Here is a 26786-nt window from a genome sequence, read left to right as displayed (position 1 = left end):
CCAAAGTGCCCTTTTGTTGAGGCAACGTTTTAAAACAAAATTATTTATTTATTTTTTTCAATGTTTGTGTGCGTGCGGAGTCCTGTCTGTGCCTCTCAACAATAATATTTAACTATTAATCACAATTTTGCTAAATAAAAGGGTCTGGCTTGCATCAGTCACATGATCACATTTAACCAATGATCAATGATCAACCAACGGCAGAACGCGCTGGTTACGAGCCGGGAACGAGCTCACAAAGAGCACGCGCATTTTTTGCGGTCCGGAGCTGTAGGAGAAACACAAATGAACTCAGAGACAGACTGACGCGACAAAACCAGTAAGTAGGTGTACAGCGTACACTGTAGTGTATAGCACACAGGAGTATTGGCTTATTATGTACACGTTGGTATGTTGAAACAAACGAGCGTGCTGTGTGTGTAACAGCGCGACAAACATTACCTGTCCTTTTATTAACTGCACAAGTAGTGCTGGTCATAGCTGCTGGCTACCTGTGTAAGGCTGTCATGGGTCTGTAGCTCTGTCACCGTTTTAGGGAACATATTTAGTTTTAAAGTAAGTTTCCCGGCTTTTCCTGCCTTTCTGGAGGGATTATATTTCACTAAAAAACGATCTAATATGCATGTCCACATAATTATGCATTATTATAATTATAATATTTTAAAAAACACACGCTGTATTTTAAAGAACATACATTAAGAAGCAGATTATATTAGATTTATATTTTAAATAAGACAAAATTTGGATTTTACAGCAGTAAAATTATTGTATCTCTACAGTTTAAAAATGTAATAAGCTTTGCCCCTCCACAGAGTGGATAGTGAAACAAATGGAATCATCATAAATACATTATTTCATATTTATTACTTCCCCCTCCTCATTGCTTTATTATTGTAGCTCTAGTAATAAATAATAATGTAAGGATTCTGAATCAGCACCGTGATGCCCATAGTATATACAGTATTCTGAAGAAGGTCTAAAATGTCACTGTGTGTGCGTGCATGTGTGTGTTTTATGTATATGGATTATTTTAAATTATTACTCATGATATAACATTGTCCAGACATGCCTGGTAAGGACATGAGGAGGAAACAGTAGGAGCTGTGTGAGGCTACTAAAGGCAGTGCTATAACATTTTTCTGTCGTCATTTTATTATAGATTAAGTGCAAAAGTTGTTAGGTGTGGATAATTAAGTTATAGTTTATTGCAATAACGAGTTGTGCCTTGTTCTCAGATAGACAGCAAGTGGAGAGTGATATATGAAATGATGGGATGGAAGGAAGAAGAGAAGTGATTCACAGGCAGAGCCTAAATTATTTCTCACAGTTTTTTGTTGCCTTATGGTTCCAAGCGCTGTCACCAATCTTTGCATTTTGTTATTATCTCATGACACTTGTTTAATCAGCTACCATCTCTCCTATGGACTTTTTAATGTCTACAGTCTCAGATCAACACAGCCCTGCCCTCCAGCACTATCCACAGCAACCCCTCAACAGCAACATTGTACCCATCAGGTAAAACATCGGCTACGTTTGCTTTGCCTTGTTGCCCATATTAGATTCTTGATGAATGTGTGTTGTTGTTATTCAGCCTGGTTCAATGTGCCCCTTTTTAACTTTGAGCACCCGCCCCTTTAAACCTGTCTGCACGGCCCTGTTGCACACACACACAATCGGCTGTTTCACACAGTGCTTTCACTATGGGCTTCCGGGCTGCTGCAACCTGGTACCGCTGCCTCCCAGCGCTCTGTTCCGGGACAGCGCTTCGGGTCGCTCCGGTGCTCAGACCCGCACCCTTCGCTTCCATCCCGGGCAGAAGAAACCTGAACGTGCAGACAGCAACTGAGGCGGTTAAGCTGAAGAGCATTGATGACTTACCGGGGCCCAGCCGGTCCACCAGTATGTACTGGTTGTTGGTCAAAGGATACGCGGAAAAGATGCACTTACTGCAGGTACTGGAAGAGAATTTAGTGGCTTAAAACAACAACAGCAACTTTTTTAACTGTTTGTACATTTGCGCTAAAGAGTAGAACAACTGTGAGATGACCTTCAGCCGACAACAAAAACTGTTTCCACGGCTGCTGCTAGTGTTTGGAGAAAACGCATTCAGGGATGTTACTTTCTTTCAAACTTTTGAACGAACATTTTGGCTTTTTTGTTCACTTTTATTTCTATTGGCTCGATTTTGTATGAAGTCCAGCCAGAATGAAAAGAATTCGCAAACAGTTGCTGTCAGGGTGATCGAGTCATGCAAACTAAATGTGGGACAGAGAGAATGTTTGTGTGGAGGAATACTTTTAGGTCGTTTCATTTAAACATTTCACTTAGTTTAGATGTATGACCTAAAATTAAACAGGTTTGGTATTAAGTTTTTAGCTATAGAATAGTAATTATACAGTATAATCTGAAAACAGCTTCCCAAACTCCTTCTAAAAGAGCTTTTCAAAGTTTTAATCATATTAATTATTATTTAGATCAATCTATTTAAAAATAGTGTGAGTAAAAACCTAAATCTAAAAAGTATTGAAATTAGTGATTGTAATTAAACAGATATTCATGACCTCATTGTCTTTGTTATTGTAAAATAGACTTTTAAATAATTCAATTTTGTAGGGTTTACAGAAGCGTCTGTATGGGCCCATCTGGCGCTCCAAGTTTGGCCCTTTTGACATCGTCAATGTGGCGACTCCTGACCTCATTGGTCAGGTGATCCAGCAGGAAGGCCGCTACCCAGTCCGAGTTGAGATGCCCCACTGGAAGGAGTACAGGGAGCTGAGGGGCCAGGCCTACGGACTCCACGTAGAGTGAGTGTAGATGATGTCAAAAAAACTTTTATTCATGTGTCCGAAATTCCTTACAAACAGCCAGGGACCCAGAAAGGAACCCAGAGGAGCTCCTCTGACTTATAATAATCAAATGAAAATTTCAAATATACATTTTTCTCAGACAACATAGTATTTGTACATAGTATTTCATTCTAATATATAGAGTCTCTTATTATTATTACCTTATCCTGTTCCAGTTTTGCTGCTGTAATTTTGCACTGTCCACTTTCTGCTGTCCCATGTGTGGGACTAATAAATCTTATCTTAACTTATCTTATCTTATAAGCTATAAATAATTCTTAAATTTTTGGAAAACAAAAATTGGTAAAGTTAAGCCCATGTAACAACCTGGTGGATTGTGGAGGCATCCATTGGGTGCTTGTGAAGAATCTCTTTAAGCTAAAAAAAAATCTGATTTCATAAAAGAATACTGGCATTCCTCAGGGGTCCTTCATAGTACAGGTATGTATATAAGAACATTTAACGAGAGAAAATGTATAAATATCTACTGCGGAGTAGTAAAGGAGTGCTGAAACTGAAACAGAAACTGACCAAAAGTTTTTTTTTTAACAGCCATAATTCTCTAATAAACTTCATCCATCAACTTTTTTTCTGTGTCGTGGGGGTAGCATCCTGTTCTTCTTTCTCGTCTCTGCTGATTGATACTGACTATAACATAAAAAATGATAAATTGTCCTTTGATTTTGGCAAAATCTGCTACTGGAGTTCCTCAGAGTTTTGTTACTGGTCCTTTTAAGTTTTTTCCCTTTTCATTTTACAGAACAGGACCAGAGTGGTACCGCATCCGCAGTGCCCTGAACCCCAAGATGCTGAAGCTACAGGAGGTATCGGTCTATGCCTCCACCATCCAGCAGGTGACTGGAGATCTGCTGCAACGCATTGAGCTCTTACGAGCTCGCAGTCAGGACCAAGCCACAGTTTTGGACGTGGCAGCTGAGCTCTACAAGTTTGGCTTTGAAGGTGAGAGGGACAGCAACTAATCCCAAAGGGGGCGTAGGTTAGGGTTTGCAACTCTTTTATTTATGTATTTATTAATATTTTATTTACAGGTATATCCTCCATCCTGTTTGAGACCAGACTGGGGTGCCTGCAGGAGGAGATTCCCCATGAGACTCTTCGCTTCATCAAGGCTCTTAACGACATGATGACGTTTGCTGACATGGTGCTTCTCTTCCCACGATGGACCCGCAACATCCTCCCCTTCTGGAAACGCTTTGTTCAGGCCTGGGATGACCTCTATGAAGTAGGTATGTAACAGAAAAAAACACAAAAGGGAAGATTTCTGCTGTTTTGGGTTCGCTTTAAGTTCATTTGTACAGTGGGGCAAAAAAGTATTTAGTCAGCCACCGATTGTGCAAGTTCCCCCACTTAAAATGATGACAGAGGTCAGTAATTTGCACCAGAGGTACACTTCAACTGTGAGAGACAGAATGTGAAAAAAAAATCCATGAATTCACATGGTAGGATTTGTAAAGAATTTATTCGTAAATCAGGGTGGAAAATAAGTATTTGGTCAATAACAAAAATACAACTCAATACTTTGTAACATAACCTTTGTTGGCAATAACAGAGGTCAAACGTTTACTATAGGTCTTTACCAGGTTTGCACACACAGTAGCTGGTATTTTGGCCCATTCCTCCATGCAGATCTTCTCAAGAGCAGTGATGTTTTGGGGCTGTCGCCGAGCAACACGGACTTTCAACTCCCGCCACAGATTTTCTATGGGGTTGAGGTCTGGAGACTGGCTAGGCCACTCCAGGACTTTCAAATGCTTCTTACGGAGCCACTCCTTTGTTGCCCGGGCGGTGTGTTTTGGATCATTGTCATGTTGGAAGACCCAGCCTCGTTTCATCTTCAAAGTTCTCACTGATGGAAGGAGGTTTTGGCTCAAAATCTCACGATACTTGGCCCCATTCATTCTGTCCTTAACACGGATCAGTTGTCCTGTCCCCTTGGCAGAAAAACAGCCCCATAGCATGATGTTTCCACCCCCATGCTTCACAGTAGGTATGGTGTTCTTGGGATGCAACTCAGTATTCTTCTTCCTCCAAACACGACGAGTTGAGTTTATACCAAAAAGTTCTACTTTGGTTTCATCTGACCACATGACATTCTCCCAATCCTCTGCTGTATCATCCATGTGCTCTCTGGCAAACTTCAGACGGGCCTGGACATGCACTGGCTTCAGCAGCGGAACACGTCTGGCACTGCGGGATTTGATTCCCTGCCATTGTAGTGTGTTACTGATGGTGACCTTTGTTACTTTGGTCCCAGCTCTCTGCAGGTCATTCACCAGGTCCCCCCGTGTGGTTCTGGGATCTTTGCTCACCGTTCTCATGATCATTTTGACCCCACGGGATGAGATCTTGCGTGGAGCCCCAGATCGAGGGAGATTATCAGTGGTCTTGTATGTCTTCCATTTTCTGATGATTGCTCCCACAGTTGATTTTTTCACACCAAGCTGCTTGCCTATTGTAGATTCACTCTTCCCAGTCTGGTGCAGGTCTACAATTCTTTTCCTGGTGCCCTTCGAAAGCTCTTTGGTCTTGGCCATGGCGGAGTTTGGAGTCTGACTGGTTGAGGCTGTGGACAGGTGTCTTTTATACAGATGATGAGGTCAAACAGGTGCCATTCATACAGGTAACGAGTGGGGGACAGAAAAGCTTTTTACAGAAGACGTTACAGGTCTGTGAGAGCCAGGGATTTTCCTTGTTTGAGGTGACCAAATACTTATTTTCCACCCTGATTTACGAATAAATTCTTTACAAATCCTACCATGTGAATTCATGGATTTTTTTTTCACATTCTGTCTCTCACAGTTGAAGTGTACCTCTGGTGCAAATTACTGACCTCTGTCATCATTTTAAGTGGGGGAACTTGCACAATCGGTGGCTGACTAAATACTTTTTTGCCCCACTGTATCTTTTATGTGTTTGCACGGCAGCTCAGATGCTCATCGACAGAAGAATGGCTGAAGTTGAAGCTCAGGTGAGCAGGGGTGAGCCTATAGAGGCCATGTACCTGACCTACCTGCTGTCTTCTGGCAAACTGACCAAAGCAGAAGTCTACATAAGCGTTACAGAGCTGATGCTGGGAGGAGTCGACACGGTGAGGAAACAAAATGCTGTAGCATCGTGCGTCTGTTCTTTATCCATTCGTTCACTATTTGTAGAAAGGAAATATTTTGGTTAACTGTCACAGTTTGAGCTGCTCCAAAATGCCTTTTATTTTTCCTTTTTATTCTGTAAACCAGCAGTCACTGACATCTTTTAAGATTAGTGGGTCAAAAAATGAGCAGAATTAGGGAGTGTGTTTCTGCTAACATAAATTAATACAGTGTAAGCACGTGATTAAACTTGTTTGAGAGGTATCGAATGGAGAATCAATATATTTTGATTGAGTGATCTTCTCTGTTAGAAATTGATGAGGGCTGTGTGGTGGTGTTGGCAGACAGCAGTGAGACAGGTGGAGCTCATTCTGGATTCATCCAGAGAAGCCAGAGATTTAGTTTACATTGTGGACTAATTTCTGAGTAGAGATCATGAGCTTGCTATAAAAAGGAACTTGGTTGCCTGAAATGACCATCTTACATGACTTGTGCTGGCCCTATGGCGTTATTTTTGTGCCACTATTCTGAGCGCATGAAAAAAAAATTTTCAGGTGCAAGTGTTGCATTTTGAGGAGAAATTTATTTGGAGCGAAGAAAAGCTAAATTTGAGTGAACAGAATTCATTGCTGCGTGCAAAATATGTATTTCAGTGTTTGCTATTATACACACACACACACACACACACACACAGAGGCATCTCCGAAAATGTTAGAGCACTTTTGCAAATATGTGATGTCTTGATGAATCGATCAGATATTAGAAGTTTACACAGCACCATTCTCGCATGAAAATATCTTAAAAGTTTATTTTGTGACTCAGAAAGAGAAATATTTCAAACTCCGCCACTCTGTGTTCCTCCACCACTGCCTTGTTTGAGTTTTGGATGAAATGGATTCTGGGATACAGGGCCGTGCAGAGACGTTTAAAGGGGCGGGTGCTCAAAGTTAAAAAGGGGCACATTGAACCAGGTTGAATAACAACAACACACGTTCATCAAGAATCAAAGCAAACGTAGCCGATGTTTTACCTGATGGGTACAATGTTGCTGTTGAGGGGTTGCTGCTGCTCCTGCTGCTGATAGTGCTGGAGGGCAGGGCTGTGTTGATCTGAGACTGTAGACATTAAAAAGTCCATAGGAGAGATGGTAGCTGATTAAACAAGTATCATGAGATAATAACAAAATGCAAAGATTGGTGACAGCGCTTGGAACCATAAGGCAACAAAAAACTGAGAAATAATTTAGGCTCTGCCTGTGAATCACTCTTTGCTTCTCTTCTTCCTTCCATCCCATCATTTCATATATCACTCTCCACTTGCTGTCTATCTGAGAACAAGGCACAACTTGCTATTGCAATAAACTATAATTTGATTATCCACACCTAACAACTTTTGCACTTAATCTATAATAAAATGACGACAGAAAAATGTTATAGCACTGCCTTTAGTAGCCTCACACAGCTCCTACTGTTTCCTCCTCATGTCCTTACCAGGCATGTCTGGACAATGTTATATCATGAGTAATAATTTAAAATAATCCATATACATAAAACACACACATGCACGCACACACAGTGACATTTTAGACCTTCTTCAGAATACTGTATATACTATGGGCATCACGGTGCTGATTCAGAATCCTTACATTATTATTTATTACTAGAGCTACAATAATAAAGCAATGAGGAGGGGGAAGTAATAAATATGAAATAATGTATTTATGATGATTCCATTTGTTTCACTATCCACTCTGTGCCGGGGCAAAGCTTATTACATTTTTAAACTGTAGAGATACAATAATTTTACTGCTGTAAAATCTAAATTTTGTCTTATTTAAAATATAAATCTACTATAATCTGCTTCTTAATGTATGTTCTTTAAAATACAGCGTGTGTTTTTTAAAATATTATAATTATAATAATGCATAATTATGTGGACATGCATATTAGATCGTTTTCTAGTGAAATATAATCCCTCCAGAAAGGCAGGAAACGCCCGGAAACTTACTTTAAAACTAAATATGTTCCCTAAAACGGTGACAGAGCTACAGACCCATGACAGCCTTACACAGGTAGCCAGCAGCTATGACCAGCACTACTTGTGCAGTTAATAAAAGGACAGGTAATGTTTGTTGCGCTGTTACACACACAGCACGCTCGTTTGTTTCAGTTCGTCAGTTGCAACAAGACACCTTACCAACGTGTACGTAATAAGCTAATACTGTGTGCTGTAGACTACAGTGTACGCTGTACACCTACTTACTGGTTTTGTCGCATCAGTCTGTGTGGAAGAAATATAGTAAGTCTGTGTCTCTGAGTTATTTTGTGTTTCTCCTACAGCTCCGGACCGCAAAAAATGCACGTGCTCTTTGTGAGCTCGTTCCCGGCTCGTAACCAGCGCGTTCTACCGTCAAGGGCGATCATTGGTTAAATGTGATCATGTGACTGATGCAAGCCAGATCCTTTTATTTAGCAAAACTGTGATTAATAGTTAAATATTATTGTTGAGGGGCACAGACAGGACTCCGCACGCCCACACACATAAAAAAAATAAACATTTAAAAAAAAAAAAAAGTTGCCTCAACAAAAGGGCACTTTAGGCACCCATCAGGAAAGGGGCGATTCGATTCGATTTAATTCGATTCGATTCACTTTGATTTGAATCTGGGAAATTTTGACAGTCAGAAATATTATAATTCAGATCAGTACATTTACATATTTTTGTATCTATAAAAAGGAAGCTGACACACCAAGACTTTATCAAAGGTGTGAGCATCACAGCAGAGGCCTTTGTGTCAAAGTAGCTGAAGATAAAACACAGAAAAACATGAAGGTGATTTTCCTGTTCTGGGATTTTATAAAAATGTTCTGCAGTAGATCAAAAACGAAAGAAAACCATTAATCAACACATGAACATTACCTCTGAAGTTACAGCGGTTTTATTAGAGACAAGGCCAAGCGTTTTGCATTTTGCATAATTTTAAAAAGTTTAAATTTGTTCGGTATTGAACGGCAGAAATTAGGTTTTATTTTCGGAAGTATATAAAACGAAGAAAAAAAAACCGTCGGCCGACAGCGCTGTAAACAACGGTAGACTTGTGCGTAACAAGCAAGCGAATAATGCAGAAAACAGTACAGAGAGAGAGAGGGAGAGAGAGCGCGCAAGTGAGCGAGCATGCGAGAGAGAGCTGTGCATCGTGGTCGAAGCAAAACAATAAAAGTCAGAGTGAATTCATGACGTTGTTTATGTGAAGCCTAGTTTGGATCTTCTTTTGCTGCTGGTTCGGTCAATATTGTTTGGAGAGAGATAAAACTAACAGCTTTAGAATCAGCGCATAAAGGGCGTGAACACAAAGCGCGGACCGCCGACAGATCAGAATCAGCGCGCTGTCGGCTTTCAGCCCCGACTGTGAGAAAGGCGACATCTCACTGATTCTGATCCGCGGTTGGGCTGTGTGTTTAAGTCTTTGTGCAGAATCCATGTTCCTGCTCTCATTTACTGTCTTAGCTGTTTGGTGGTTGTTGAAATTTTGTGAGATTTCACCAGAGATTCTGGCATTTCGGGCAAAATAAATTTATATTAAAAAATCGATTCAGGATTTTAATGAATCGATTTTACGTTATCCAAGCCAGAATCGATTTTAATCGATAAATCGATTATAAAACCCCACCCCTACTCAGAATAGTGGCACAAAAATAACGCCATACTGGCCCCCCTTTTCCCTCCAATGCTTGGTATGGACCTTGGTTAAGCTTAATCAAGACACCAGTATAAGTAAAGGCCAGAATGTGTGGGACGTTCTCTAAACATGCAGGGTGAGGATGGAACCAAAGTTTCGACACCATGGTCAGTTTTAAGCCATCTGCTCTTGCACACCCAATCTGATAACGTCCCACCTTCCAGTTCCAAAATAAACACTCTTAATGATAGTCATCACAGACACAGACACATGGGACATGCTTTTCAGGCTTAGACTTAGTACAGTTTGCAGCAAATTGTGCCAAAAACATTTATGTGATTCATTTAAATATTATCCTCCCAAGATTTTGCACTCTGTAAATGAAAAAAGACTCCAAAAAGCATAAAAGATCTAAATATCAGTTTGACAGTCATGAAAATGCAGTTTGGTTTATTGGCTCTCATCCATGAAATGCGTTTTACTTTTTAACCAGATTCGTTGATTGCAAATATGTAATTTTTTCACAGAGTATCCCTCTGCGAGTGCTCTGAGCAATCTAAGACCACTGGCTTGTATTGACAGCACCACTCCCTCTAGACCTGTCCCAACATCAGCAGTGCATGCTGTTGAATGCCCGTTCACTCAACAATAAAGCACCACTTGTCTGAAATACAATTATTGACAGAAACAGTGGACTTGTGTGTTTGCAGCCATTTCCCTGTTGCCGGGTTTAAAAATGGTGAATTTGCTTCTTGTGAAGGATTTATTCTCATGACTCATCCAGCGACTTCACTGCCCCACCAATCAGTGGCATGCAGTCTTTTGATGTCACATTTCTGGCTCAACTCGACTGACTTGGAACTCCTAAAAAAGCACCTGGTACCAAGTACTACCATCTAATGGAAAACCCTAAAAAGTGAGTGGTCTAGTCGAGCTGAATAGTTCAACTTTATAACAGCATATTCAGCAGCCTCGACTCCCTTGACCCGCTCAAAACAGTCTCTTTTACCTGCTCTGGCCTATGGTTCACTATGGACGTCCGTGCCCTAAAGACCACCTGTCGCTGATTTTAGAGGATCTATAGCCTTATAGAGATCATGTGAGGTCCTGTAAAGAAACTCTCTCTCTCAGGCCAAGACTTATTATTACTCTTCCCTCATTTGTCATCAGCAAAGCCATTCCAGACTGCTGGACTGGCTACTTCACCCCCTCGATCCACCTCATCCTTCAGGTGCCCCTGACCGCTGCTACTATTTTCTTGATGTCTTCTGAGAAAAGTTAATTCTATCCATCAGCAGCTTGCGACAGTTACACATCGGCTTCAGGATTTCATCCCACCTTGTGGGATGCTCTTTTTCCTTTTTCTCCTCTGGATTCCTTGTAGGTCACCAAGTGGCTCTCTCAGGCCAAAGCCTCCACATGCACTCTGGACCCCATGCAGACACCATTGGTCAAGCCATGTCTGTGGCCACATATAGATGATATCATCTCTTCCTGTTACGACCCGGCTCTGGTAGGGGACAGGGGAGGTAACATAAACGAGACCCTCACAAGGGAGATCATTTAAGGCAAAGTTTTATTTACAGAAAAAATCTCAGAACTAAAAACCAATACCGAACCACTAGGAAAATAACCAATACAAAAATAACTTGCTCATGTACGAGTAGAAATTAAAGCTAGCTTCACGGGCAGTAAGACGACTAAATACTATCCACATAAATTCCACACATTAAACAGAGTTTCACAAGCAAGGCTAACAGACAGAAGCATACGGGGCAAACTGCACATTCACTTCAAAGCAGCAGCCCGTGAATAAATGTTCATCAGCCTTTTGTAGAAGGCAGGTGAGTACAATCAGTCGCTGATTGGTCCCTTTTCCTGGAAGTGCAAACCACTGGTCCTCAGGCAGCCAATTGTCTGTGTGGATTGTCACATCCGAATTTACACGCAGGAAGGCTGGCACAGGTTCCCAACCAGCCAATCGTCTTCTGGTGCTGGCACGCTTGAATTTGCTTGTAGGAAGCTGGCTCACTTCTTCCGAGGCCAGGGGCCGTAACACTTCCCTGGTGTCTGAAGTGGTTCCCTCAGTTTTCAAAACTACATACGGTGGGGCAAAAAAGTATTTAGTCAGCCACCGATTGTGCAAGTTCCCCCACTTAAAATGATGACAGAGGTCAGTAATTTGCACCAGAGGTACACTTCAACTGTGAGAGACAGAATGTGAAAAAAAAATCCATGAATTCACATGGTAGGATTTGTAAAGAATTTATTCATAAATCAGGGTGGAAAATAAGTATTTGGTCAATAACAAAAATACAACTCAATACTTTGTAACATAACCTTTGTTGGCAATAACAGAGGTCAAACGTTTACTATAGGTCTTTACCAGGTTTGCACACACAGTAGCTGGTATTTTGGCCCATTCCTCCATGCAGATCTTCTCAAGAGCAGTGATGTTTTGGGGCTGTCGCCGAGCAACACGGACTTTCAACTCCCGCCACAGATTTTCTATGGGGTTGAGGTCTGGAGACTGGCTAGGCCACTCCAGGACTTTCAAATGCTTCTTACGGAGCCACTCCTTTGTTGCCCGGGCGGTGTGTTTTGGATCATTGTCATGTTGGAAGACCCAGCCTCGTTTCATCTTCAAAGTTCTCACTGATGGAAGGAGGTTTTGGCTCAAAATCTCACGATACTTGGCCCCATTCATTCTGTCCTTAACACGGATCAGTCGTCCTGTCCCCTTGGCAGAAAAACAGCCCCATAGCATGATGTTTCCACCCCCATGCTTCACAGTAGGTATGGTGTTCTTGGGATGCAACTCAGTATTCTTCTTCCTCCAAACACGACGAGTTGAGTTTATACCAAAAAGTTCTACTTTGGTTTCATCTGACCACATGACATTCTCCCAATCCTCTGCTGTATCATCCATGTGCTCTCTGGCAAACTTCAGACGGGCCTGGACATGCACTGGCTTCAGCAGCGGAACACGTCTGGCACTGCGGGATTTGATTCCCTGCCGTTGTAGTGTGTTACTGATGGTGACCTTTGTTACTTTGGTCCCAGCTCTCTGCAGGTCATTCACCAGGTCCCCCCGTGTGGTTCTGGGATCTTTGCTCACCGTTCTCATGATCATTTTGACCCCACGGGATGAGATCTTGCGTGGAGCCCCAGATCGAGGGGGATTATCAGTGGTCTTGTATGTCTTCCATTTTCTGATGATTGCTCCCACAGTTGATTTTTTCACACCAAGCTGCTTGCCTATTGTAGATTCACTCTTCCCAGTCTGGTGCAGGTCTACAATTCTTTTCCTGGTGCCCTTCGAAAGCTCTTTGGTCTTGGCCATGGCGGAGTTTGGAGTCTGACTGGTTGAGGCTGTGGACAGGTGTCTTTTATACAGATGATGAGGTCAAACAGGTGCCATTCATACAGGTAACGAGTGGGGGACAGAAAAGCTTCTTACAGAAGACGTTATAGGTCTGTGAGAGCCAGGGATTTTCCTTGTTTGAGGTGACCAAATACTTATTTTCCACCCTGATTTACGAATAAATTCTTTACAAATCCTACCATGTGAATTCATGGATTTTTTTTTCACATTCTGTCTCTCACAGTTGAAGTGTACCTCTGGTGCAAATTACTGACCTCTGTCATCATTTTAAGTGGGGGAACTTGCACAATCGGTGGCTGACTAAATACTTTTTTGCCCCACTGTAAGTGACTACTGTCCTCAAGAAGCTAGATCTGGAGCAAAACAGCATTAACCACTACTGACCCAACTCTTCAAAAGAACAGAGCCCAGCCAACTCTATCAACATGCCCAACCAAGAGCTCTATGAAGCCTTCCAGTCTGGCTTCAGAGCATATACCACAGCACTTAAACTGTTCTCATCAAAACAAGTAACAGCCTTCTCATTGCTGCTGACCCTAGCCACATTAGCATCCTCAACCTTATGGCCTTATCTACCTTTGACATGTTTTTTCCTCCTTTCCTCCTTTCACATCTGTCTGACTATCTCGGACCCACTAGTACAGCACTCTCCTGGCTTCCATTGTGTCCAACCAAACACAATGGAAGGCCGCTGCCCTGGTTAACCAAGCTGTGCCTCAAGGTTCTGTGCTTGGACCATTTCTCTTCATTTACATGATCCCCCTTGGCTAGATCATTTGTCACCGTGGTCTCTGTTTCTGTTCCTATGCTCATGACCCTAAACTTTATCAGTACCAAACCTATCACACTCCATAGTCACTTATCAGCTGTTTGAAATTAAAACAAGGATGTTATCTAATTTACTCAAGCTCAAAAGTAATGAAATAGATCTCCTAATTGTGACCCCCCAAGGCTGTATTCTAGAAGACTGGAATTTTACTCCTTGACAGACAATGATGGCAAAGATATTCAAAGCTCATCTTGTCCAGTACAAACCTTAAGTTATTATTATTATTAATAAACAAATGTGTCTGGATTTTATTCATTTTTTAATAAGATTATGGACTTAGATGATCAATTCCATCCTTTTTTAACACTCTTATGCTGTGAAAGGTTTTTTAGAGTGATAATCCTCTTCCTACCTTTACTTCTAAAATGACTCGGCCCCTCTGAGTCTCCTTTTTTAAAAGATCATGTTACTTGTTGCCAGTGTGCAAACTCTTTAAGAAACAGGGTCTGCGACGTGTGACCTACAAACCTCAGCAACACAATTATTTGTGCCTTATTTGACACTGAATCTGCTAGCTGAACCTTTATTTTATTTTCCTGTGTGGACTCATTGTTAAACCGTCTCCAGGCAGTTGACAGTTATCTCCACCTTTCCCACAGGATTTGTTAGATTCTGATATTTGGGACGTATGAGTGAGGAAAGTGGTTATTCATCCATATTACGTTACATTGCAAAATAACCAAACCTTTTCCAAACATGTTGGCATCTTATGTGCAACGAACAACAAAGAAGTTACAGATAACCTCTGTGTTGCTCACGTAGAGAACCTAAAAGACTGCCATAGCTCATTTAGCACACAAAATTCAAGGTGTGGACTTGTTTGTCTTGACTTCAGTCTGACTCAAGCTTTTCAGCCTCTCACTCAATCTCCACCTCCACCACAACCATGTAAGCTTTGATTCACAATAGAAATAACACTAGATTTCCATCTCTGTGTCCTCTTGACACAGGTCGACAGAAACCGGCGGCCTGGACTGACTGCAATCAGTCAGTTAGATTTAATGGTGAGAAAACCAGCAGCAGTGATTTGTTTTTGTTTTACCCAGCAATGTTTTTATGTGAGAAGCGAACACACATTACTTACAGCAAAATTGTTTCAGTTTTGCCTGAGGGAATCAAAACCTCTGGTATTCAAAGCAAACACAAGCCCAGTAGGGATCACATCTGGTGCAGCACGTACAGCAAGCTGTCACAGAGCCTGTTTGGCGGCATTCCCTGGTGAGGTTCAGGCTTGTCCCCATCCTTTGCCACAAGCTGCAAGTTGGAAGTTTGCGTAATCTGCACATCTTGGTTATCCAAGGTGGGCAAAGATAAAGCTCACAATGTTTAATCAGTATTTGTATAGAGGAAAAGTAACAGGCTGATCTTAAGGTTAACTTAAAAGGAAGGAAGATAGGGTCCATTATTATAAGAAGTTTCCTTTTCACATACAGCAAATTTCATGATGCATCCTTTAAAATAGTCTTTTCTATTTATAAGTCAAGTGAAGAAGATAGCTTTCAATCAAGCCATCTTCTTTTTAAGATAAAAGGGATGGTGAACGAGATGAAAATGTGGTGAGGAGATAGTGACTTTGGGTTTTAAGATAAGATGTGTCTGTTCCTGAAACATTGTTGATTGTGTGTGCTCACAGATGGGAAAGAAAATTCCAGAAGAAGAAATAATTGTTTTTCTGGTTTTTACTGGGCTATCGTAGGAATGAAAAATATATGTCAATGCTTTTGCATTCTTTCGGAAATGTAGCTGGGTAATTATGTCATTGGCATCGGTGAGCCACTGTCAATATGTGACATATTGAAATCGCGTTTGAATTTGCGCTTCTTTTTTGCTTTCACTTTGCAATCGCGCGAACTGTGTATAGAGAGCGACAGCACTGATTGGTGAGTGATGATAATTTGCGCACCAATTCCTCTGACATCATCTTATCAATCGTTAGCTTACTATGCAAACATGACAAGTGAAATCTCCCGCAGCTTAAACATGTGAGAGGTTGATCGCGCAGAGAATCGCTGAGCGTTATGTGAGTGCGTGTGTAAAAGCAGCAGGATATATATTTTAGTTCTGCTGAGCCAAATAAGACAGGTCAGGGTGAAGAAGTGACAGCCAAAGAAAAGCTTACCACAAAACGGAAAAGTTATGACAAATCAGACTATAAGGCAAAAAGAAAGTGCAGCTTTATGGTTTCATGGACAAAAGAATTTCTGTGGCTGCAATATGACGAGCTAAATAACCAGGGCTGCACAGAAGTGGTCCGCAGGTGCGCATTCGCTGTCAAAATAAAAGACGTGCACAAGGTAAGAAGTTGCAACGCGTGTTTGCTTACATAAGATTTTCTGGAGGAGGACAGACATTTGTTTAGAACTCTTAAAGATGTCGAAGAAGCTCCTTTAAGCAATTACTTTGGTGTTCCTCCACCTCCAAAGAAATGTCAGAAGGAGTCCGAACCACAAAAGAAGCGTGTATTCTCGGAAAAGTGGTTGCAGGAGGTGAGCTGGCTTCAAACAAATGATGAACGCACAGAGATGTGGTGCAGAATGTGCCGTGAAAATCCCACTCTAGTGGACAAAAACAGCTTTTTATATGGACGCAAACGCGCGTTGCAACTTCTTATCTGGTGCGCGTCTTTTATTTTGACAGCGAATGTGCACCTGCGGACCACTTATGTGCACCCGTGTAAATAACATAATGTTCTGCCGGGTGTGTTGTTGGTTTTCCCTCGATTTCTGAGTCGACAAGCGCCTTTGTTACTGGGACCAGTAATTTTAAGAAAGGCCCCCATTAGAACCCATGAGAAATGCAAGAAATGCATTATTGCTCAGTCTGCAATATCTTTCCCAGAACAAACACCAATTGCAAATAACATACTAAAAATAAACCTGAAAATCAGTTTAAAACAGCGTACTATGTTGCAAAGAGTGAACTACCACTGGCAAAATTTAGCAGTCTTTGCAAACTTCAAAAAGCAAATGGCCTCGATCTTGGTTCCACTTCCCTCTTACTCGTGACTTCAGTGGAAATTTCAAATTCAGGATCTGACACAGACTGATTCATGTCCTACACAGTTCTTACAAGTTCATAGAAATTTCTGTTCAATTAGAACCAAGTATTTGAGTTGATGATTGTAATTTTTATACAATGTTGTAATTTGTGTTTCAACAATTTTTTGATTAATGTTTTGTTTCCTTTACAATATTATACTTTAATGTATAATATTGTAAAGGAAACAAAACATCAATCAAAAAATTGCTTTCTTTTTTATTCGGGCTACTTAAATTTATTTTGGGCTACCAAAAACTGAAGAGTCCCTGCCCGAAGGGCTACCAGGGATTTTGAAATTTTGTGAGCCCTGTGTCAACAATGGTAACAAGAATGATAAGGGAGGGAGCCTGTTTATTGGTGTGTGTGTGTGTGTTGCAAGGACGTGCCTTTAAGGTGTATGAATGTGCCAGACAATGATTATTGGGGAGTGTTGTGTTGAATCTTATGTCATACTGAGTTGAATTTGATGTCATGAGTGAAGCGGAGCCGTTTGCCTCGGCCTTGGAGTGTGAAACTTTCTTATTTTGCTTCTGATGTCAGTGATTGCTGCTGAATCAGGGAGAGAGATGTAGTCTGACCCAGCATGTATGTGAATGTAACAAAGGCAAGCCAGAAATATTTAAAGTATACTATTATTTGAATGTAACAGAGCAGATGTTTATTGAACTGAAGCTAATGCAAAGCAGTGCATAGAGGGGAGAGTCTCAATACAAGGATGTTAGAGTGTTACATTTATAGTGAGCTGATTCATTGTTTTAGTAACATTTCTAAAGAGATCAGGAGATAAGAAAACCTGCCAATAGCAGAAAAGCCTCTGCGTGTCCTTTCTCAGAACACAAATGTTTCACCCCTCACCTAAGAGGGTAATAAAATCTTATGGAGAGTAATTTAACCCTTAATGTAGGTGGTACTGAGAGTTGAGCCTTCAAGTCAAGAGAGTTACTTTGGGTCACATGAGCCAAGGTGTGGTCCATGACATGGGACGTTACCATCACAGGGGTCAAGGTGTGGATCCTCTGTGAAAATTGCCCTATCCCGCCATGAGTGGCGTTTAAATCGCCCGAGAAGGGATCTGAAGACTGGAATATCCTTTCTCCTGTAAGTGCAGATGTATGGCCAAGTCTCGTCCTGTGTTGTGCCATGGGTATGTGGTTTGGTTTTTTGGTTTCTTGGTTTCTCCTGTGTGTATTTCAGGCCCTTAAGACTACTGTGAACTGAGGACCTACACAAACATTCACAGATTTCAGGTCTTATAGTGCAGTAGCTTCTTATAATGCCTCCCTGTTTACATTTTTGGGTATTAGAAGCTAACCTCATGCTGTGTGTTTAGACTGGAGTTCTCTTTTTAGTTCAGTTCAGATAGTTCGTGCCACCCAGCTGCTGAGCTCAGGAGTGTGAAGGAGGAGTCAAAAGGAATTATTTTAGCAGGATGGGAAAGAAAAATTATCCCTGCAAATGCTGAGTAAACATCACAAAGAGACACTAGTCTCTTTGTGATAGTGTTTTTGTGTTGTAAGCATTGATGTACATCAATACCTTGCACGGTAATAATCGTTTTAAGTTTTTTGTGATGTTTTTACCTCTAATTTTTACCTACGTATCTACTCAACCTCTTCCATTGTTCTCCCACCTGACTCCAGACGTCCAACACCTTGTCGTGGGCTTTGTATCACTTAGCGAGAGACAGCAGGGCTCAGGATCGACTTTACAGCGAGGTGAATTCGGTTTGCCCTGACAAGCGGGAGCCAACCATGAACGACCTGAGCAGGATGCCCTTCCTGAAGGCCGTCATAAAGGAGACATTACGGTGAGCTGACAGCTATTTGCGTCTGTCTCTCAAAGGAGTCAAGTTTTTCTTAACCGTAAGCATTTTAACCGAAGATCTGATGGTTTTAAAAACAAGTCTGTAATTCATAAATGATCTATAAACACGTGATGTATTTTGTGTCTGCATGCTGGAAATCATCAAGTTGGTGTTTTGCTCTGAATGTTTTCAAAACTTTGCTGTCCACTCATCCAAACTACACAAGTTAGTGATGTGAAGTCATTCGTGACAGGGAACAGTTTGAGACAAGCAGTAACAAGATTTTGTGAAAGCTGGGATTTTTTAGATGCCTTCTCGGATGAGAAATTCCAGTGAGTGCCAAAGCTTCTCATGTAGGTTTTCACACACAGGTGCTAAATCCTGCTGGAAGACTGAACTGGCAACTTCATGAAGGTTGCCAACAGAATGATAAAGTGCTCTGAAACCTGCTAGACAGCAGAGTTGAATTTGGACATGATAGAGGAATAGTTCTGCAGGCTTCTTGAAGGACATTCAAAGCTCTTCTTTGGATGTTTCTGCCTTTTGTTCTGTTCTCTGTCAACATGATCCCACACTGCTTCAATAATGTTGAGGTCCGGGCTCTGGGGAGGCCAATCCATGACTGATAGTGTTCCACTGTTTGTTTTTCTATCCAGGTATGGTTTTACTGCATTGGCAGTGTGTTTGGGATTATTCACATGCTTGAAAATAAAGCTGTTGTTAATCCGATGCTTTCCAGCACTTTAAAAGCCCTTTGGAAGCAAATTATAGAGAAATGAGGGTTGGCTCAGGACTTTTATAGAGTATTTTATGAGAACGGCCCAACCCAGCAATGTCAAACTGTTTTAAGATCACTTACTTAGACAAGTCAGAGCTGCATTAAAAGCAACAGGTTGTTAAATCAAGTTTTAGTCTTAATAAAATCGTGCTTTTGCAGCCTCATGCCTCAGTTCCACAGGTTATAAGCGTCAGGATATTTAGAGGTAAAAGTTCAAGTCTGTGAAAACCTTCAGCTACATATGCATGCTGGTTTTTTTCTTTGAAAATCTGATTAAATGAAGCACACACAGGAAGTTCTCATGCTGAATATGTTGTTTTGGACGGTTTCCTGCTTCTGTGGGTGCAGAATGGAAACCTGTGTGGTATTTGCAAATATTCAAGTGGCTGCTTGTGTACCAAACGCTTTGCTCAGTGTGTGTCATCACCTTTGAAACTCAAAAATTGCTGTGTTGTTCTTACTCTGCCACACACCTTAGATGACTAAATTTCAGAGTGGTGTGTTTTTATGAAGGAAAAAAAGTAACAATCTCGAGGATTACTGATGGCGTTTGCTGTGTTCCTGCGTCTCTGTCGTCTCTGTGACAGACACCTATCAAAAACCCTCAGTCAGCAAATCACATCACAGTAAGAATAAGAGCAAAATACACCTAAAGATGGCCTGTATTTGTATAGCGCTTTTCTAGTCCCTAAGGACCAAAAGCGCTTTACACAACCAGTCATCCACCCATTCACACACTGGTGATGGCAAGCTACATTGTAGCCACAGCCACCCTGGGGCGCACTGACAGAGGCGAGGCTGCCGGACACTGGCGCCACCGGGCCCTCTGACCACCACCAGTAGGCAACGGGTGAAGTGTCTTGCCCAAGGACACAACGACCGAGACTGTCCAAGCCGGGGCTCCAACCGGCAACCTTCCGATTACAAGGCAAACTCCCAACTCTAAAGCCACGACACAAAACATTTAATTCTGTTCTGCCATGCAAGACTTCTGCCACGAACCCCTGGTGACGGATCCAGTTTCTCCAGTCACTTCTAACTTGGACCAAGTCCACCTCTGGTAGCATATTACAAGAAAATGTGTGCTCGAGTTCCTGAGAAATCCCACAGACATCCTCCGTGGCGATAATAGTAATCTGTGGTGGAGTGATGGTGCCTTTCCAACACGATTTGGTCAAACTGTGACCTCAAACATTTACTGGAGACTCTGATCATGACACAACAGGAAAATGAAGCTTTTCTTTTGAGTTTTCACTGATTAACTTTGTCCTCCTTTTACAAGTTGAACTTTAGTCTCAATCAGTGGATTAAGTTCTTTCTAACTAACAGTGAATTCAGGGTCAAACATGGGTCAGAAAATGAAGAATAATACTAAGTAAGCAATTCTTAAGCCACATAGCTGTGTCATTATTTCTTTCCTTTTTTAAAAATTTAAATTAATCATGACAGTGACAATGCCAGAGTCAAAAAATCGTGCTGACAGCTCGTATGAGGTGTTTTGTGCTGATATGCTGTGTTAGGTTTTGTGCATTTTGGCCAAATGTCTCTACTTTGTCTGTTCTCACCCTGTGGAAAAAATTAGTTCCTACACTAAATTACCGTCAGATTTATGAAACGTGTACTGGCCTATTTTCTTCTTAAAACTGTGCTCAATCAAGTCAGAATCATTTAGAATCAACAGCCTTGTGCTATGGAACGCCAGGACTGCCATAATGAATTAATTAAATACACCATTAAATAATTAATTAAATGTGGCAATAACTAATTAATTAAATGTGTTGTAAATATTTATTTAATTAATTATTTCCCATTTTAATTAATTAAAATTTAATTAATTATTTAATGGTGTATTTAATTAATTCATTATGGCAGTCCTGGCGTTCCATATTGTGCAACCTCCATGCAATTTGCATATCATCTGCAGATTGCTCTGCCTGCATTTATCTATCAATCAATCAATCAATCAATCAATCAAAATGTATTTATATAGCATGTTTAAAAACAACAATGTCGATCAAAGTGCTTCACAAATTAGGAGCGAAGAAAATAATTTACCAACAGCAACACAAAACAACACAGAAACCAGCCAAATGATAGTCAACTAACTTAAGTCAAAGCCAAAGTAAAAAGATGAGTCTTTAAGCGAGATTTAAAAGACTGAATAGACTCGGAAGTGTGAATGGTAATAGGGAGATTGTTCCATACTCTAGGTGCTGCGATAGCAAAGGCAGGATCGCCTCTGGTTTTAAGCCTAAACCTGGGCTGCATTGAGAGCCTCTGGTTAGAAGATCTTAGTGCTTCTTTGGGGCTTATACAAATGGAGAAGTCCTATTAAACAGCTAGGTGCCATATTATTTAAAATTTTATAAGTGAGTAAAAGAGTAAAAGGATCATACATTCATGTACCTAATAAAAGGCTATATAATGAACCATGTACCTCCACGTATTGTACCATGTATGGAGAAAGCAGTGACAACGTTGTAAGAGGAAGAAAAAAGTCTGACGACTGTAGAAAATTCAATAATAGAGTGCAGCAGAAAGAGCTGAGTATATCTCCATTTTCACTCTCACCTACGGTCACAAGCTTTGGGTTGTGACAGAAAGAATGAGCTTGCAGATACAGCCGACGGAAATGAGCTTTTCCTTAATGATAGTATTTAATTTTCATTGCATGCATTATTATTTTTTTTTTGCAATTCTGATTATCTTGTGGCTTATGGCCTTTAGAAAAACTCTAAATAATAACCAAAAGGTATCAATATTGTTGTTGTTACTATTAATATTTTAATATTCACTTGTGGTTTATAGAGCAAGTAGAATGGGAGGCAGAGCCTTCAGCTTTCAGGCCCCTCTTCTGTGGAAACAGGTCCCAGTGGAAGCAGTAATGCTGGACTGCATGTGATTATGAGAATAGTTTTCCACTTCCACACTTTCTATTTACAGCTCCTAGACTTCTAACCGTTACAAACAAAATAGATCATATGACTCCTGTGTCCTTGCTGTTCTCTGAGATGCTTATGATTTATCCATCTGTCCTCTTACACGTATCCATTTTAGGGTTGCAGGCATGTTGGAGCCTATTCAAGTTGGCACAGGGTGAGAGCTGGGGTACATCCTGAACTGATCGTCAGTCGGTGTCAGAGTTGTTTGTAATTTGTTATTCATGTGGGTTCTTCATATTTAAGTCCTTGGAACACTAATAAATTTGGCCCTAGCACTAAACAGTTGTACTTTCAGGTCAGGGTAAATGCATTCAGACTGGTCTACAAAGTATTTTTTCCACTCTCCTTGCATTTGGTTCCTCCTTATTTCTCTCTTGCCTTCTGTTTGAATTTATTTTATATTTTTTTTTGTCGGTCAAAGCACTTTAGAAGGTGCTTTATAAAAAAGGTTATTTCAGTTAAAAGAAAGCAATAAGAAGAGATCATTTCAAGGAAGTGACTTCCTGATTAATTCATTTACTGAAATAAAGAGTTTGAGTCTGATTAGACTTTGATGATGCTCCATAGCAGAGCGAAGTGTACCAAGGGTCTGTCCAGGGTCTGTCCAGGGTCTGTGGAGTACACTTAAATTACCACATATGTTAGAATTTAACTGCCAAGTCTCATTTTTTTAGAGCTCTTGTACATAAGAAACGCTGATTGTTTGGTTCTGGGGGAATTCATTTTTAAAGGGATGCTGTCACTGCTCTGAATACACCTTGATGGTCTAATGAACTTCCTCAGTTGAATGTTTCTTCCAGGTTTTTGTGAATTCTGAAATAGTTAATGGTTTCTAAGACTGTCTCTACTTAACAATAAAGAGCAGAAGAAGAAGCAGAACCCCCAACCATGAGGGGCAGCCAATCAGAAGAATTTCTGAGGAGGTTTAGTGGCTTGTTTCAGACATAGGGTTGACTGGAGCATGCTCTGTGGCACGATATAAGACAATTAACCTTTTTTTTAAACTGTGAGTCATGCAAAGCTCCTATAGTAGAGCAAGAATGAAAACACCTAGTTGGAAGTTCAGTAAACATCTGCCCTTTTTGGCCTCACGTATTTTCTCTGTCTTCTGATGCAGTTTACGCAAAAACCAACATGTCAGCTGCGATCGATTACAAAGCTGGAAACATCTCTCATGTCTTATTGGAGGCTGATTTGTTTCTTTCTTCCTCAACCAGCCTGTATCCAGTGGTTCCTGGAAACGGACGCTTTATTTCGGAGAACGAGGTGATTCTGGATAACTACTGGTTCCCGAAGAAGGTAGGAAGACACGGTTACACACATACACTCGTATGTCTTTAAGCATCTCTCTAAAATAAGCCTTCTTTTTCCAGACTCAGTTCCATCTGTGCCATTATGAAGCCTGCCACGATGAGTCCGAGTTCACAAATGCAGAGCACTTCCTCCCAGAGCGGTGGTTTCGCAGTGACACGCCAAATAGCCGCAGCGACAGAGCCAGGCCCGGCTTCTACCAGCATAACCCTTACAGCTTCATCCCGTTCGGCGTCGGGGTGCGAGCCTGTGTGGGGAAGAGGGTGGCAGAGATGGAGATGTACTTTGCTCTGTCCAGGGTGAGTGATGCAGAGCTAGTGCTTTTTTAAGGGTACCTTTTGTACCCTCTGCACAATCTTTGCACACAGGGGGGGCAGCTGCGTTCCTTGCGAGGATTGCCTTTTTCCAGCCTCCCTTGCCTGCTTATAGAAAGCACCATGTGGTAGAAACTGGCATTGCATGAAAGTACAGCCCAGCTAGTTTGACTTGAGTTAACATCCCTTTAACCCAGAACACTGTTGTAGTTTCTTCACTTTCTGTTGAAAGTATTAGGTAATTTTGAAAGATTGTTGGCTTTTTCTCTGGGTTTTTTTTTGTATTATTGTAGGTTTTAACTTACAATATAAAGCATCTGAATTGAATTGAACTGAAATATTTAAAAATATTTTTAAGGACTAAATGCTGAAAATGACACTAAATGTTCTCTCCAAGTGAAGACAGCTGCAGTACTTTATCTTCCTGCAGTCTACAGATGCTGGCTGAGCAGCAAGACGCTGATAAACTGGAAATAAAAACAGTAATAAAATGATTAGCGAGTCCTTCGAGGGAAATAAAAAGAAGAAAAGCAGCAAGAAGGAATTTCTGCAAAAATGCCAAACAAAACAGAAAAGCTCCTTCTTTTGGAGCTCCAGCACTTGAATGCACTGAGACATGTTGTATCACTTCCTCTGTCTTATCTTTATTACTAAGGACATCTACAGGCTGTTGAATACTTCTGAAGAAGCCGGCTGGCTTAAAGTGGCATTTCAGGCTGCTGTTAAAGGTCAGCGCCTTTAGAGCGCCACAGATTTTATATTTTTAACCTTTTCGTTCATATTTAAATGGCAAACGGTCATGGCAGATGGCTGCCCCTCCCTGAGCTGGGTTCTGCTGGATGTTTCTTCCTTTTAAAAGGGAGTTCTTCCTTTCCAGTGTTGCCAAGTGCGTGCTCAGAGACAGTCTTTTGATTGTTGGGGTTTTCTCTGTCTTTACCTTACAATATGCTTCTGAGACCCAGTTCATCTAAGTGCTGTGGACAAACAAAACATATTACATTTAAAATATATATATTTTTTATCTTCTGCCCCTTGTAGTGGACATTGGGTCCTGCTTGATTACAGAATGATGTCATGTTATGGTATTCTTTTCATTTTTATTTGTATTTCTGGTAAAAATTTATTTGTATTTAATGAACATGTAGTTGGATGAAGGAGACACTTGCGAACACAAAAACATCATTTTAAAAAAGTAGCTTTTTAAAAAGGAAGGCAAAAGCTCAGAGGGGGAAACCCAGGTTTTTAAAGGGCTGAGCTGCAGCAAAATGACATTTATTATGATTGATAAGTATTATGTAAGTTTGGGCGCTGATGTTGTGGGAAGGCAAACATCTGCTCATCTGCACGAACCTGGACTCTACACACTGATGCTACCTTGCTGCACTTTAGTGCATTATCCTTTTCATCGACAGATTGCCTAATCTTAAATAATCTGTCTCAGCTTGTTGAAATTTCTATAACTACGACCTGTTATATCTGTATTCAAGTCATGTTGTAGATATGAGAATATGAAAACAGATATGCTGAAGAATGTTTGGGCTGCTTTCAGAGATGAGAATCTCCCTGTGGTTTGTGTGTTTTGACATTTTCAAAAGCCAGGTTGCCTATTTAGCGTTTTAATGCAAACATCAGTCTTGGTGGTTGTGGTCAGCGTTGTTCTGTTTTTGTGTTTAAAAACTGTTTTAACCCAATAGGTTCAATTGTTTACAAAGTGAATTTATAAAGAAAGGAGAAGTGCAGTTTAATGCACTTTTAGTATATATGTTATGTTCTGCAAATCAACAGAGTAAATAACTTAGGTAATCAAACATTTAGCTACAATCGTAAGCAGACGATTTATGGGTAAATTTCTTTAACACAGTCCTGCTATTGCTCTGCAGCTGATGCAGCATTACGAGATCCAGCCTGAAGATGGTGCACCGACAGTGGAGGCCAAAACTCGGACGCTGCTCATCCCCGCTAAGCCCATCAACCTGCGCTTCCTCCCCAGAGCCTGAAGATGGCGCCAGTGATGGCGAGCAGCTCGTACATTCACAATAAAAGTGCTCCCAGAAGTTTCTTTCTCAGTGTAACTTTAGTTTGAGCAACAGGCTAAAACTGCACAGAGGTACAAATGAGTAATTAGATAAAAATTTAAGGCCATTTCTGGTGTTTGCCAGTCTGGGTGTGGTGCAGTAACGTATCTGAGCCTTCATGGTGCAGATTCCTGTCAGCAGCCGATTTAACAAATTTCAGCAATGGTGGTAGTGAGTAAATCCTCAAGCCAGGTTGTCACATGCAGGATTTCTCTTTAGGAACACATTTAATGGGCACATTTATCATTTTAAAGAAATAAGCTCATAATTTATCTACACATTTATCTTTATATGTATTTCTTTATATTTCCTTAGCTAACGTCTGTTATGGTCTTCCTTTATTATTTCATAATTATTGTCATTCTGTTTAGTTTTAGTCTTCTGGTATAGTTCTGGATTTTTCAGCAATTAAAGGCATGTTTTTTGTTTTTTAAACCTCCTTTAGGTTTGTGCATGTGGCTCCTCGGTTTATTAACCCATAACAGTATTTGCAAAACAGATGTTATTAGTTTTTAGTTACTACTCAAGTATAACTTCTTTGCACTGTCAGATCTGAGAGTACACTGGCTGTTAAAGCCGTTTAAACACATTACTTTATTTACTTTCATTAACTTTTACGCTGACTTTGAGTTTGACATTGACTTTGGCTAAAGTGAATCTCTGAAGTCTTTGATGAT

General features: G+C 40.8%; 1 protein-coding gene and 1 long non-coding RNA gene across 2 annotated transcripts; both read left to right on the top strand.

Annotated features, from left to right (window-relative positions):
• Nucleotides 1-1277: 1277 nt before the first annotated feature.
• Nucleotides 1278-26090, top strand: cyp27a2 (cytochrome P450 family 27 subfamily A member 2). The gene is made up of 10 exons (XM_085150389.1): nucleotides 1278-1515; nucleotides 1691-1952; nucleotides 2614-2804; nucleotides 3607-3806; nucleotides 3896-4093; nucleotides 5792-5955; nucleotides 18526-18692; nucleotides 23627-23708; nucleotides 23783-24019; nucleotides 25915-26090. The coding sequence occupies exons 1-10, from the start codon at nucleotides 1421-1423 to the stop codon at nucleotides 26029-26031; spliced, it is 1713 nt and encodes a 570-aa protein (XP_085006515.1). The 5' UTR covers nucleotides 1278-1420; the 3' UTR covers nucleotides 26032-26090.
• On the top strand, nucleotides 5963-17201 carry LOC146491641 (uncharacterized). The gene is made up of 2 exons (XR_014872252.1): nucleotides 5963-11738; nucleotides 13345-17201. It is a non-coding gene; the product is annotated as an uncharacterized LOC146491641 (long non-coding RNA).
• Nucleotides 26091-26786: the final 696 nt, after the last annotated feature.

This window comes from Neolamprologus multifasciatus, chromosome 23, assembly GCF_963576455.1.
Source record: "Neolamprologus multifasciatus chromosome 23, fNeoMul1.2, whole genome shotgun sequence".
Classification (NCBI taxonomy): Eukaryota; Metazoa; Chordata; class Actinopteri; order Cichliformes; family Cichlidae; genus Neolamprologus; species Neolamprologus multifasciatus.
Note: the sequence above shows the minus strand (reverse complement) of the source record. Positions and strands in the feature narration are given on the sequence as shown.

What these genes read in the sequence shown, in the direction of transcription:
- cyp27a2 (XM_085150389.1), top strand. Translation starts at nt 1,421, where the DNA reads ATGGACTTTTTAATGTCTACAGTCTCAGATCAACACAGCCCTGCCCTC. An exon ending in GCCTACGGACTCCACGTAGA is followed by an intron (nt 2,805 to 3,606) that starts GTGAGTGTAGAT and finishes TTCATTTTACAG; the next exon opens with AACAGGACCAGAGTGGTACC. An exon ending in GGATGACCTCTATGAAGTAG is followed by an intron (nt 4,094 to 5,791) that starts GTATGTAACAGA and finishes TTTGCACGGCAG; the next exon opens with CTCAGATGCTCATCGACAGA.